Here is a 14988-nt window from a genome sequence, read left to right on the forward strand (position 1 = left end):
GAGGTGGCTGTTTGCCTGAGGTCCCTCCAGTTAGAGAACACTCTTACTATTAGTGTGTCCTGACATTCAATAATTGGAGATTTATTCTTTTGACTTAAGTCTTGGTCCCATATTAAAAACCAGTTATTCATGGAGAAGGAAGTGTAATCAATCATTCGCACCTTAGTGTAAGTGAGTTGATAAGACCCTTCCCTGTAAGCAGGGTTTGAGGCAGGAAGGAGGAGAGGACAGGGATTACTCAGAGTTTGAGCCCAGGGGTTTAGGTTACCAGGACAGGGGAAGCTAAAAATTGCAGAACGGTGATGCCTATGGTGTGTCCCTAAACCACCTAGTTACAATTTGACCTGAAGCTCACATTGCTTAGGACAGTGGCCTTGGGCCTTTAATGTGTATCACTGTCACATGTTATACTAACGTTGATCTTGGAAAGATGGGGTCTTGGAAGGGAAGGAGGGGAAACTTCTATTTATTGATTACTTTCTGTGCTGGGAATAATGCAAAATACTTATTTAATTCTTAATAATTCTGTAATGTAAGTACTTCTAATCCATTTTACACATAAGGAAACACACAAATTAGTAGCTTGACCAAGGACACACCACAGCCAATAGGATGTGATTTTAGATTTTGTCTGGCCCTGGTGCCCATGATCCTGTTGTGCTACACATGGTGAAAATGAGAGGCTAACTCAGCACAAATCCAGTATTATTACTAGACAGATAACAGGGTAGTAGGGTCAGTGGTGGAAACTTCTTTATTCGAACAACAGCAAATGCATTCCTTTCCAAGGTCACCTATTTCCCCCTTCTTTTCCTTATTCCTCACACGACACCCCTCCCCCCCCATTATTTTCCCGGTCCTCTTCTCTGTACTACAGATGGTATGGATGAAGGTGGAAACAGAGAGCGTTGTGGAATCTGCTCCTTCCCCATCTCTTTTTCCAGGCCAGTTAACCCTCATCCAGGCAAACAATACAGAAGTGATACCTATATGGAGGATGGCAAGAGTCAGGTCCAAGACAGGCCAAAGATTCCCAGTCAGAATAAAAAGCTAAATACTGCTGGTGTTTCTAGCTAGAATGACCTCGTGGGACATGTACCCTGCCAGTTCAGACCCCCACCCACTGAAGCCATTTTCTTCTCTTTTATAGAACCAGAACACAAGGGGGCTCTATCTGTAACACCTCGGGTTTATCTCCTACTCTCATTACAAGGTAGCAGAAAGAGCTGCCAGGCTTTGGGGACAAAAGACAGGGATTCAGACCACAGAATTTCCACTACCTGACTGGGACCTTGAGCAATTCATTCTGTGAGTGTTTCTTCATCTATAAAATGTCCATTATACAACACATCTCAGGATATATGACCAAGAAATAGAACAACGATATGAAGTATTGCACATTGTTTCTGGTTTCCTATGCTGATAATCTTTCCTTTTCATCCTGTCCCAACCCTGCTCCCTCAGCTAACATTAGGTGTCATTCTAGGCCTTTTAAAAGATAGAATCTGAACTAGAATTGGGGGAATTTGGTAGCGACCATAATATAAAGGGAAGGGCAGGCATTTCTAGGCATGTTTGTATGTATAAACCAAAAGCAGATTAGTCTACTAGCTCCTTGGACAGTAGCCTATGTCTTATACTACACAGCGTGACCTGCAGCTATACAGCGCCCTGTAATAATATCATTTATTGAGTGCCCACTGTCTTTTCCTCTTTTACATATCATCCCCTCTAAACTGCCCAGTAGTAACCTATAAGTGTTATTGTCCGTAGTATGTAAATGAGGTAACAACCAAGGCAACAAACAAATCTCCCAAGGTCAGGATTCAGATTTCAGTGTCTGTGATTTCAAATCTCACTTTTTATTATAACACACTGCCCCCCAATAAAAATAGCTGCCTTCATTTGGTTTTATTTTTATTTATTGAACCTTTGTACAAGCTACTGTGTTAGATTCAGGCTTTATACTAAGATGTATAAGACCCAGTTCTATATAAACAGCTACACAGGCAACTGTGATATGAGGTAGAAGGTGAACATCTCATAATCAATGAACAAGTGAAGGACTCCGATGTTCACAGGTGGATGAGGTCACGTCTAATTGCTGCAAATGGTCAAAGGCATCATGAAGGAGGGCGTGTCTGAATGGAGCCTGAGGGCTGCATTTCCTACTGCAGGTTCTGCGTGGTAAACTTGAGATCTAGATATCTTAGTGCCTGTTACTTTTTCTTACCATCCATTGTTACTCATTGCTTACTGTGTCTTACTATCTATTGCTACTCTTCAGTATGAAAGGAGAAGATAACTAGAGAAACCACCTTGAATAGAATCAGACTACCCTCAGACTGCATGGTTTCCTCTCATTTTCTCATTTGAGTGGATATAGCATAGTGTTTAAGAGCCTAACTCCTATCCACCACCTAATGTAACAGCTGTACAATTTTGGGAAGTTAACTTCTGTAGGCCTCAGTTCTTCCAGCTATAAAATGAGGATAGTATATGCCTCACAGACATTTTTCTGTGGAATTAACGGGATTCTGTATGTGAAGTGATTAGCTGGGTGCTTAGAGCATAAGTGCCTAATAATCAATGAACGATAGGCATAATTAATAGATGCTGTATCTATCTAAGTAGATAGATATGGCCAGAAAAAATATAAGGAAGTGTGGTATACATTTGTCTGGAATGTCAGAACTTTGATACTGGTTCTGGATTCGAGAGTTAGCAGTTCTGACTTGAGAGCTCCTCAAAATTAATGCAGAAATGCAGCTACAGTTATGGAAGGCGTAATAGTGACCAAACCCCCAGCCACCTGAGGGGAGCTAAGAAGTTTTTCATCCTAAACCATTGTTTCCTGTCTCCTTAGTGCCCTAGATTGTTGCCCAAGTTGTAATTATTCCAGTATTTCTTGCTTAGGTAGAAAAATTACTCAGGAAAGACAGTATGACTCTGCAGAGTCTGCAGTAGACCTGGCCTCTCAGTGACAAAATGTTCACTTTTACTCAGCCATGAATTTTCTGGATAAATCTACCATGAATATTTTTATGCTTTGGTTGAATTTTAGTTACTACAGCTGAAGGACTGGGGTGATCTATAATAAAGGACCTTGATCAGAAATACTCGGGAAAAAAAAGTTAGTTGGGTTACATGGGTGATTGTTTTCTTTAACTTAGTCACTTTAACATTCAGTGTTAAATGTTGTGGAGAAAAAAATTACTGTTAAATTTGCCTTCAGAATCTGTTTTTTTCTGGGCCCACTGAGAATCAGATAAACTTCACTTTAGGTTATATGTGACTAAAGAGTTGGCTGGCCTTTATATTTTTAGTCATCATGTGACAAACTAAGTCTAAGCTGAAGAGTAATTTAGGTTAGGCAAGGAAAGTTCTTTCCATCGTATTTCTTCTTGGGAAAAAAAATTTTTTTTGTCTCATACTAATCACTTTAGGATATAAATTTGTGGAAATGAAACATCTGTAGGTGTATATATTAACTTTTGCCTTCTATTTTCTTAGAAATGTTTTTAAAAGAATAAACCGTTTTAAAAGTTGGAACTATATACTCAAAATATTTGGGGGTGTTTAGAAAATCAGTCATTCAGTATCATCAATATCTAGCATGGTTTAAGGACCACTTCATGCCCTGATTAAATGAGAATCTGCATTGGGCCCATAACCCCTGTAGATTATGAAATGTGAGATAAAATCTTTGCAATTATCTACGCAAATAGACTGAATTCATTTCAATATAGAGTTTTAGATTCTTTAAATACAGTGTAACCTTAGAATCATAATGGGTTAAACTTAATTACTATAGCATGAGGAAACAGATGGGAGGTGTTTAAGGAACCAATATGAGAAAACTTAAGCTTATATAGCACCTTAGTAAAAAAGTATTGTATAGGTATTGCTCTTAAATGAAGCTGGATTTGAGTCTCTTGCCCTGCACCCGCCTTTCTACATCAGCAAACAAACACCTAAGGTCCAGCAAGCACAGTTACACTACATCTGGGACCTGTGAACATGAGGAATTATTCCCAACCGGCTTGCACTGTGACCTGGCTTGAAGCTCTTTGAAAGAAGAATGTTGAGACTAAGAATTAAAATAGTGGTTGGACCTATTTAAGCATAGATCCACAACAAAACTACTCAAGGTAGGAAGTCAGAACTGACCACCCCAGGGTGTTGGCAGCATTATGTACATGCTTCTTGCTCTCCATGAAAATAGAATGATAACTAGTTAAACTCCTTTTCTTTTTCATCAAAATACTTATCAGCTTTTGCTCATCTTTAATAAAATGGGGTTTTAGTTAACTAACCTCAGTCCATATGCACAGAGGTAGATTATAGATCAGCCTTTCATAATTTACTTGGCAGTGGTGCATTCTTTTTAAAGCATTCTTTTTAAAACCTACTGTTGTGTTAATTTTCCTTTACTTTTAATAGGTTAAAAAAAATCCATTTTGTAATGATGCATGATTCATTCAGTGTTCATTGTCTTCCCACTAATATTTTTTTTTTTGCCTTGAGCCAGCAAGAAAATCTTACATGAGAGGAGGGAGAAACAGACAGTGAGTTGAGGAATACAGTACTTAAATACTGTTGCTTGATTTTCATTGGTTATCTCCTTTCTTAACGGTGACCAGTCTAATCCAGACTTCCTTGTCAAATCCCTCCCCTCCCCCATCCTCTGCCAGGGGCTTCACAGGGTGTCAGTTGCTAGAAACTGACTGCAGGCAGTATGTAGGCATCTTTCATTTAGAATGGACATTAATATATTGACTAGAAAAGAAAGCTTTTAGAAATGTGTCATTTGTCAAAATTGCATGGCTTTTTAAAAAGGATAGAGAAATGCTGAATGTTTTGTATGTTAGCATCGACTCTATTTCTGTTCAGACTCTTAAGTTTTCAGAAGCTTAAATATAGAGCCCTTTAAAAAAAAAAAAAGGAAGAAAGAAGAATTTTTCTGGTTAGTCGACCTCTTTTTAAGAAGTGCTTCATCATCCTCCTCCACCTCTCCGTGATGTTTCTCTGCAGCTCTCTGTAGGGTAGGGTTCTGTGCTGGCTGGCAGAATGCTCATTTGTTAGCTGAATAGAGTTCATCGACAGACATAGATCAATATAGGTTTTCTTTATTTCCTGTGAATTCCAAAATGCCATCCAAAGAGTCTTGGTCGGGTAGGAAAACTAATAGAGCTACAGTTCACAAATCAAAACAAGAGGGCCGTCAGCAAGATTTATTGATAGCAGCCTTGGGAATGAAACTGGGTTCTCAAAAGTCGTCTGTGACAATCTGGCAACCTCTGAAACTCTTTGCTTATTCGCAGTTGACATCACTTGTTAGAAGAGCAACTCTGAAAGAAAACGAGCAAATTCCAAAATATGAAAAGGTTCACAATTTCAAGGTAAGAATATTTATTTTTAACCTTTTGTTATAAGAAAGGAAGTGCACATTTCTTGAAATATACAATATTAAAGTGTGTCTTTTTAAAACTAGGACGACTGGACTAAAATGTTCTTGCTATTCAGGGAATGAAGATGTTTTAAGCAAGATTTTTTTTAAGGAATAGCTTAATAAAGGTGATAGAATCCAACCCCATTTTCTCTGATGCTGATTTAGTATTCTGTTTGATCAGTGTATACTGAGTGGTAAAAGTCTTGACTGATATTTAAAAGATCTCATCTAATAATGATTTGGGTGTTATATTTATTTGTGATGCAAATATGTCTAACTACCTTCGTGGGATATTTTGTGAGAGGATTAGATCTTATCTTCTTCCGTTTCTGGTAAAAAGCTTTGGCTATAAGAGGCATGTGCTGTTGCCTCTGGATTGAGCAGATGGTGTGCATTTCCCATAGTTTCTGTCTTTTCTCCTCTGCTAATGAATTGACCATGATGAAAGGAGGATGGCTACCATGGGACTGTTATGCTGCTGACACTAGCAGCTTCTCTTCACTTTTTGAGTATTTTCTTTCACTCTGTGTGTGTGTGTGTGTAGTTCTTAATTATTGTGTTACTGTGTTTTACCAACTATACTTTAATCATTTTTCATCAAGATGTGTGTGTGTGTGTTGATTCAAGCTGTGTGTAGATCTTGCCTGTATTTAGTAGCATGATATAAGACCTTGAAGTTCAGTCCTTTGCAACCTAATTCAGAGAACATACAATGTAAGGTTGTGCGTAAGGAGATCCAGTTACACTTCATGGGTAGATGCACTAGCATTTCTATAGTAACTTCCCAATAGTTATACAACTTTATGATGAAGTTCCTGAGACATGAATATTGTTAATGTAGACAAAATGGCATTAGTTTTGATGCTGGCGGGTATCTGTTTTCAAAAGATGATAAAGCTGGAAACCCTGATCTTCCTTTTATTTATTAATTTATTCAACATTTATTCAGCAGATAGAATGCACCAGGCTCTGTAGTAAGACATTTCATTCCAAATTTGCAATTTATCCTGATTTTTAACACTAGCATTAATTTTACTCAGATGCTAAATACCCAGCCCCCAATATGCTCTGCTTTTTCCATAGTGAAAAAGACTTTTATGAACTTCCGATTATTTGAGGATAAAGGATACATTCCAAAATGTATGGGCTGTGTAAAGATTGCTAATATTTCAAGGTAAACCAAATAGAGTTTTCTTTTCCCTCTCTAAACATATTATTAAAGACTTGATCTTTCAACCAGTATCTTTGATGTAAAATGAAATTGAGACCATTCAGTGTGCGCATCCAGTCTCAACCACCTCTTCCATTTATGGACCTAAACAGTCCATGCGGTACTAGTCCTCGGTGTCTTCTTGCATGATATACAACCTGGTCTAACAGGATTTTTATCAGGAAAATGACCCCAAATACATCCTTTTGCAAATATCAAGTTATGTGCATGTTCGGACTCAAAAATAGCCATTTAGGTTCCTAAGCAGGAAACTGCAAACTTTTTAGAAATGGCTGAGATTTTAAAATATATCCCTCTGGTATGTTAAGCAGGAACAGATTGACCTATTAGGGATGCCATTTTAGTGCTAAGTTCATTGTACATGCTTTCTGTCAATATTGATAAAAAGCAAAGGGTAGAGCTGTTCAAGGATTTGCATAAACAAACACATTCTCTAATTTTTTTTGGTTGTGTCTTCCAGTAATTTCTCAATTTTAATTTAACACATGGCTTTCATGAGCAAATTTTGTATAACCAGAAAGTACTGACTATGGGACTAATTGTGACTCATAGCTTGGTACCCACGCTGTTTTAAAGATACTTTTTTTTTTTTTTAAAGAGGCGTGTGAAACAGTAGAAGCCTGCTTCCTTCTCTGGAGCTAAGATATTAAAACGAGCTTGGGCTCACTGTTTAAAAAAAAGTAAAATATTTATGCTCAGGAAGAGCTCATGTTGGACAGTGAATTGCATTACATTTTTTTTAGAGTTGCTAATAAGGTCAAAAGTCTTTGACTCTCTCAAAACGATTTGACTCTTTCCATTAAATTACTCTTTGTTTCTTAAAAACTGTTTCTGTGGGGTGGCATTATAAAAAAGAGAAGGAGGGGCCATACTTGACTTCCGGGCACATCCCTAAAAGAATTCAGACTCTGTGGCAGGAGCAGTGCTTTCCCACACAAATGCTCACTTAGAAGGTCACTGCCTGTGATATGTAAGTATGTCCAGTTCAGAGATTTATTGTAGGAAAAATCTGGAGCATTTACAAAATGATAATTGTTCACGTGGCCTTGCCATTGACTATTTTCTATGTTGGTGAAAGTGTACTCTGCCTCACTACCAACCCACTCACCAAACTCATTTCAATGTGGTTTTCTTTTTTGCCTCTTGAGCTGCCTTGTTATATAACGTTGCCCTGTGGTGTCGAACAGCTGTCAAGTCTCATTTCAGAAGGTGAAACCATGAGTGTCATATACCTTTGGTGAAAGCATTCACCAAGGTGAAATCCAAAAAAAAAAAAAAATCAACTGGGCCTAACTCCAGACTCCAGGCAGGTGTTTGTTTTTTGTTGTTTTTGTTTGTTTTTAATAGAAGGAGAAAAAAAAAACCCAGGCAGTCTTCCCATTTTGCTGTGTTATATAACACAGTCTTTTTTTTTCCCCCCCTATCGTTACTTACAAGGATTTGATAAAGCATCTATCACAAGAAAGACAGTTGTTTCTCTCAGGGAGGTCATCATTTTAAAAATAAATGTACCACATCCTTTAAAAATGATTACCCTGTAAGTTGTCAGTGTAACTTAGAGTAAAAGTAATTTTAACTGTCTCCTGGATCAACCTCTCATTTTAAGAACTGCCCCATTGTAACACAACAGAGAGAGTGAGCACACAAGTGCTAATTTCTTAAACCAACTTAAAAACTAAACCAACTTAAAAACCAAGCAAAACAAGACAACCTCTGCCATTAAAAGTCAGACACAGGCACCCCACCAACAGTGATTGCATCCTACATCTGAGGCTCTCCAGATAGGATGATAACTAAGAACCAGCCCTTGCCCTGAGGAACTTGCTTGCTATTTGTATGACCTTGGGCAGACTGCTTCATCTCTCTGAACCTCTGGTTCTGCATCAGAAAAACTGAATTCCTGGTATGTGTAGGTACTTGGTACCCACTGTTCTTGTTATTACAAATTACCCCTAAGTGGATTTCTGAATCCATGTCAAGACTGTTTCTTGCCCAGTAGCAGAGAGCATGATGCAGTTGAGAACCCTGGCGTGATTGTGGTGCTAAAGAAAGCTCTTGCTTCTTTCTTAGCTCCCAGGCACAGTTAGATGTTATGTAAGAGCAGTGCATTTTCACGCACCACAGAATACAGTGAAATCCTCTGTATTTCTTTTACTCCCTTCAAATTATTCAATGTTCCATTTGGTATGTTTAATTCAAACAGCTCTATAAAACAAAATCAAGATTACATATAATAGAATAATAATAGAAACCTGGCTACTTAGGCAAATTAAATAAGTAAAAGACATGAATTATAGACACTTTATTTTTTTAATTTTTATTTTATATTGGAGTATAGTTGATTAACAACCAACGTTGTATTAGTTTCAGGTGTACAGCAAAGTGATTCAGTTATATTGCATACATATATTTTACATGTATCTATTCTTTTTCAAATTCTTTTCCCGTTTAGGTTATTACAGAGTATTCAGCAGAGTTCCCTGTGCTATACAGTCGGTCCTTGTTGGTTATCTGTTTTAAATACAGCAGTGTACATGTCAATCCCAAACTGCCAATCTGTCCCTCCCCAACACCCCACACCCATAAACATAAGTTCGTTCTCTAACTCTGTGAGTCTGTTTCTGTCTTGTAAATAAGTTCAGCTGTATCCTTTTTTTTAGATTCCACATATAAATATCATATGATATTTGTCTTTTTCTGTCTGACTTACTTCACTTAGTATGATAATGTCCAGGTCCATCCATGCTGCTGCAAATGGCATTATTTCATTCTTTTTAATGGCTGAGTAATATTCCATTGTATATATGTACCACATCTTCTTTATCCATTCTTCTGTTGATGGACATTTAGGTTGCTTCCATGTCTTGGCTATTGTAAACAGTGCTGCAATGAGCATTGGGGTGCATGTATCCTTTCAAACCACGTTTTTCTCCAGATATATGCCCAGGAGTGGGATTGTAGGATTATATGGTAGTTCTATTTTTAGTTTTTTAAGGAATCTCCATACTGGCCTCCATAGTGGTGGCTATACCAATGTAAATTGCCACCAACAGTGTAGGAGGGTTCCCTTTTCTCCACACCCTCTCCAGCACTTATTGTTGGTAGACTTTTTGATGATGGCCATTCTGAATGGTGTGAGGTGATATCTCATTGTAGTTTTGATTTGCATTTCTCTAATAATTAGTGATGTTGAGCATCTCTTCATGTGTCTCTTGGCCATCTGTATGTCTTCATTGGAGAAAGGTCTATTTAGGTCTTCTGCCCATTTTTTTGATTGGGTTGTTTGTTTTTTTGATATTGAGCCGCATGAGCTGTTTTTAAATTTTGGAGATTAATCTCTTGTCAGTCACATCATTTGCAAACATTTTCTCCCATTCTGTAGGTTCTCTTTTTGTTTTGTTTATGGTTTCCTTTACTGTGCAAGAGCTTTTGAGTTTAATTAGGTCCCATTTGTTTATTTTTGTTTTTATTTCTATTACTCTATAAGACAGATCAAAAAAGATATTGCTGCGATTTATGTCAGAGACTGTTCTGCCTGTATTTTCCTCTAAGCGTTTTATAGTATCTGGTCTTAAATTTATGTCTTTAATCCATTTTGAGTTTATTTTTGTGTATGTGTATGGTGTTGAAGAATGTTCTAATTTCATTTTCTTACATGTAGCTGTCCAGTTTTCCCAGCACCATTTATTGAAGAGACTGTCTTTTCTCCATTGTATAATATTGCCTCCTTTGTTGAAGATTAATTAACCATAGGTGCATGGGTTTATGTCTGGGCTTTCTGTCCTGTTCCATTGAGCTATATTTCTATTTTTGTGCCAGTACCATACTCTTTTGATGACTGTAGCTTTGTAGTATAGTCTGAAGTCAGGGAGCCTGATTCCTCCAGCTCTGTTTTTCTTTCTCAAGATTGCTTTGGCTATTCGGGGTCTTTTGTGTTTCCATACAAATTAAAAACTTTTTTGTTCTAGTTCTGTAAAAAATGCCATTGGTAATTTGATAGGGATTGCACTGAATCTGTAGATTGCCTTGGGTAATATACTTATTTTGATAATGTTGATTCTTCCATTCCAAGAACATGGTATATCTTTCCATCTGTTTGCGTCATCTTCAGTTTCTTTCATCAACATCTTACAGTTTTTGGAGTTACAGATCTTTTGCCTCCCTAGGTAAGATCTTTTGCCTCCCTAGATAGATTTATACCTTGATATTCTTTTTGATGTGATGGTAAATGGGATTGTTTATTTCTCTTTTTGATCTTTCGTTGTTAGTGTATAGAAGTGCAACAGATTTCTGTGTATTTATTTTGTATCCTGCGACTTTAGTGAATTCATTGATGAGCCTAAGTAGCTTTCTAGTAGCATCTTTAGGATTTTCTATGTATAGTATCATGTCGTCTGCAAACAGTGACAGTTTTACTTCTTTTACAATTTGGATTCCCTTTCTTTTTCTTCTCTGATTGCTGTGGCTAGGACTTCCAAAACTATGTTGAATAAAAGTGGTGAGAGTGGACATCCTTGTTTTGTTCCTGATCTTAGAGGAAATGCTTTCAGTTTTTCACCATTGAGAATGATGTTAGCTATAGGTTTGTCATATATGGCCTTTATTATGTTGAGGTATGTTCCCTCTCTGCCCATTTTCTGGAGAGTTTTTATCACAAATGTGTGTTGAATTTTGTCAAAAGCTACTTCTGCATCTATTGAGGTGATCATATGGTTTTTATTCTGCAGTTTGTTGATGTGGTGTATCACACTGATTGATTTGCAGATATTGAAAATCCTTGCATCCCTGGGATAAATTCCACTTGATCATGGTGTATGATCCTTCTAATGTGTTGTTGGATTCAGTTTGCTAGTATTTTGTTGAGGATTTTTATGTCTATCCTCATCAGTTAGTGGCCTGTAATTTTCTTTTTTTGTGGTATCTTTGTCTGGTTTTGGTATCAGGGTGATGGTGGCCTCATATCATAGAATGAGTTTGTGACTATTCCTTCCTCTGCAATTTTTTGGGAAGAGTTTGAGAAGGATAGGTGTTAACTGTTCTCTAAATGTTTGATAGAATTCACCTGTGAAGCTATCTGGTCCTGAACTTTTGTTTGTTGGGAGTTTTTAAATCACGGTTTCAATTTCAGTACTTGCAATTAGTCTGTTCATATTTTCTATTTCTTCCTGGCTCAGTCTTGGGAGATTGTACCTTTCTGAGAATTTGTTCATTTCTTCCAGGTTGTCCATTTTATTGGCATATAGTTGCTCGAAGTAGTCTCTTATGACTCTTTTTATTTCTGTGGTGTCTGTTGTAACTCCTCCTTTTGCATTTCTAATTTTATTGATTTGATCCCTATCCCTTTTTTTCTTGATGAGTCTGGCTAAAGCTTTATCAATTTTATCTTTTCAAAGAACCAAAGGAGTTTCATTGATCTTTTCTGTTGTTTTTTTCATTTCTATTTCATTTATTTATGATTTCCTTTCTTCTAACTTTAGGTTTTGTTTGTTCTTCTTTGTCTGGTTGCTTTAGGTGTAAGGTTAGATTGTTTATTTGAGATTCTTCTTGTTTCCCGAGGTGAGTTTGTATTGCTATAAACTTCCCTCTTAGAACTGCTTTTGCTGTGTCCCATAGGTTTTGTATTGTCCTGCTTTCATTTTCATTTGTCTCTAGGTATTTTTTGATTTCTTCAGTGATCCATTGGTTGTTTAGTAGCACTTTGTTTAGCTTGCACGTTTGTGTTTTTTACAATTTTTTTTCTTGTAGTTGATTTCTAATCTCATAGTGTTGTGATCAGAAAAGATGCTTGATATGATTTCAGTTTTCTTAAATTTACCAAGGCTCACTTTGTGGCCCAGTATGTAATCAGTCCTGGAGAATGTTTCATGTGCACTTGAGAAGAATGTGTATTCTGCTGCTTTTGGATAGAATGCATTATAAATATCAAGTCCATCTGGTCTAATGTGTCATTTAAGGCCTGTGTTTCCTTATTTATTTTCTGTCTGGATGATCTGTCCATTGATGAAAGTGGGGTGTTGAAGTCCCCCACTATTATTGTGTTACTGTTGATTTCTCCTTTTATGGTTTTTAGTATTTACCTTATATATTGAGGTGCTCCTATGTTGGTACATATATATTTACAATTGTTATATCTTCTTGGATTGGTCCCTTGATCTTTATGTAGCGTCCTTCTTTGTCTCTTGTAACATTCTTTATTTTAAAGTCGATTTTGTCTGATATGAGAATTGCTACTCCAGCTTTCTTTTGATTTCCATTTGCATGGAATAGCTTTCTCCATCCCCTTACTTTCAGTCTGTATGTGTCCCTAGATCTGAAATGGTTCTCTTATAGACAGCATATATACGGGTCTTGTTTCTGTATCCATTCAGCCAATCTATGTCTTTTGGTTGGAGCATTTAATAGATTTACGTTTAAGGTAATTATTGATATGTGTCTTCCTCGTGCCATTTTCTTAATCGTTTTGGATTTGTTTTGTTTTTCTTCCCTTCCTCTTTTGTTCTCTTCTCTTGTGATTTGATGACTAACTTTAGTGTTGTGTTTGTATTACTTTTTCTTTTTTGTGTATCTATTGTAGATTTTTGGTTTGTGGTTACCATGAGGTTTTGATACAGCAGTCTGTATAAAAACAAGATTGTTTTAAGTTGTTGGTCTTTTAATTTCAAATCCATTTCCAGTATACTGCATTTGTTCTCTCCTCTTCTCTCAGTTGGTCATTTTGATGTCATATCTGTGTACAGATGATTTTCTACCTTTACTGTATGTTTGCCTTCACCGGTGAACTTTTCCATTTTAATTTTTTGTTTCTAGTTGTGGCCTTTTCTTTTGTGCCTAGAGAAGTAAGTTCCTTTAGTGTTTCTTGCAAAGCTGGTCTGGTTGTGCTGAATTCTGTTAGCTTTGGCTTGTCTGTAAAGATTTCTCTGTCGAATCTGAATGAGAGCCTTGCTTGCTAGATTATTCTTGGTTGTAGATTCTTCTCTTTCATCACTTTAAATATATTGTGCCACTCCCTTCTGGCTTGCAGAGTTTCTACTGAAAAATCAGCTGATAACCTTATGGGAGTTCCCTTGTACATGATTTGTTGTTTTTCCCTTGTTGCTTTTAATATTTTTTTGTTGTCTTTAATTTTTGTCAGTTTGATTACTATGTGTATCGGTGTGTTCCTCCTTGGGTTTATTCTGCCTGGGACTCTCTGCGCTTTCTGGACTTGGGTGACTGTTTCCTTTCCCATGATAGGGAAGTTTTCAGCTATTATCTCTTCAAAATTTTTCTCAGGTCATCTCTCTCTCTCTTCTTCTGGGACCCCTATAATGCAAATGTTGGTGCATTTAATGTTGTCCCAGAGGTCTCTTAGACTGTCCTCATTTCTTTTCATTCTTTTTTCTGTTCAGTGGCAGTGATTTCCACCATTCTGTCTTCCAGCTCACTTATCTGTTCTTCTCCCTCAGTTATTCTGCTATTGATTTCTTCTAGTATATTTTTCATTTTAGTTACTGTATTGTTCATCTCTGTTCTTTAGTTCTTCTGGGTCTTTGTTAAACTTTTCTTATATCTTCTCAATCTGTGCCTCCGTTCTTTTTGTGAGACCTTGTATCATCTTTACTATCATTACTAGGAATTCTTTTTCAGGTAGATTGCCTATCTCCACTTCATTTAGTTGGTGTTCTGGGGTTTTATCTTGTCCCTTCATCTGGGACATATACCCTTACCATCTTATTTTGTCTAACTTTGCGTGATTGTGGTTTCCGTTCCACAGGCTGCAGTGTTGTAGTTCTTCTTGCTCTGCTGTCTGCCCCCTGGTGGATGAGGCTAAAAGGCTTGTGCAGGCTTCCTGGTGAGAGGGGTGGTACCTGCCCATTAGTGGGTGGAGCTGGGTCTTGTCCCTTTGGTGAGCAGGGCTGGGTCAGGGGGTGTGTTTATCAGGCAGCTGTTTACTCAGGAAGACTTTAAGCAGCCTGTCTGCTTATGGGTGGGGCTATGTTCCTGCCCTGTTTGTTGGTTGTTTGGCCTGAGGCATCCCAGCACTGGAGCTTACAGGCTGTTGGGTGGGGGCCAGGTCTTGGTGAGAAAATGGCAGCCTCCAAGAAGGCTCACACCAATGAGTACTCCCCAGAACTGCCACCACCAGTGTCCTTGTCCCTACAGTGAATCACAACCTTCGCAGGAGACCCTCCAATACTAGCAGGTAAGTCTAGCCCAGTCTCTTATGAAGTTACCGCTTTTTCTTCTGGGTCCTGGTGTGCACGAGACCCTGTGTATACCCTCCAAGAGTGGAGTTTCTGTTTACCCCAGTCCTGTGGGATCACAC

The 14988-nt window shown here is 37.6% G+C and overlaps 1 protein-coding gene across 4 annotated transcripts in view; it reads left to right on the forward strand.

Annotated features, from left to right (window-relative positions):
- The window catches only part of CHN1 (chimerin 1), a 175455-nt gene that overhangs the window by 118767 nt on the left and 41700 nt on the right, over positions 1-14988 (forward strand). For all 4 annotated transcript variants that reach the window (XM_030851505.3, XM_060302231.1, XM_030851520.2 and 1 more), the window contains one exon: positions 5325-5402. In XM_030851505.3, the coding sequence (XP_030707365.1) occupies positions 5325-5402 (78 nt within the window). The remainder of the gene's footprint in view (positions 1-5324; positions 5403-14988) is intronic.

Source organism: Globicephala melas, chromosome 7, assembly GCF_963455315.2.
Source record: "Globicephala melas chromosome 7, mGloMel1.2, whole genome shotgun sequence".
Taxonomy (NCBI): domain Eukaryota; kingdom Metazoa; phylum Chordata; class Mammalia; order Artiodactyla; family Delphinidae; genus Globicephala; species Globicephala melas.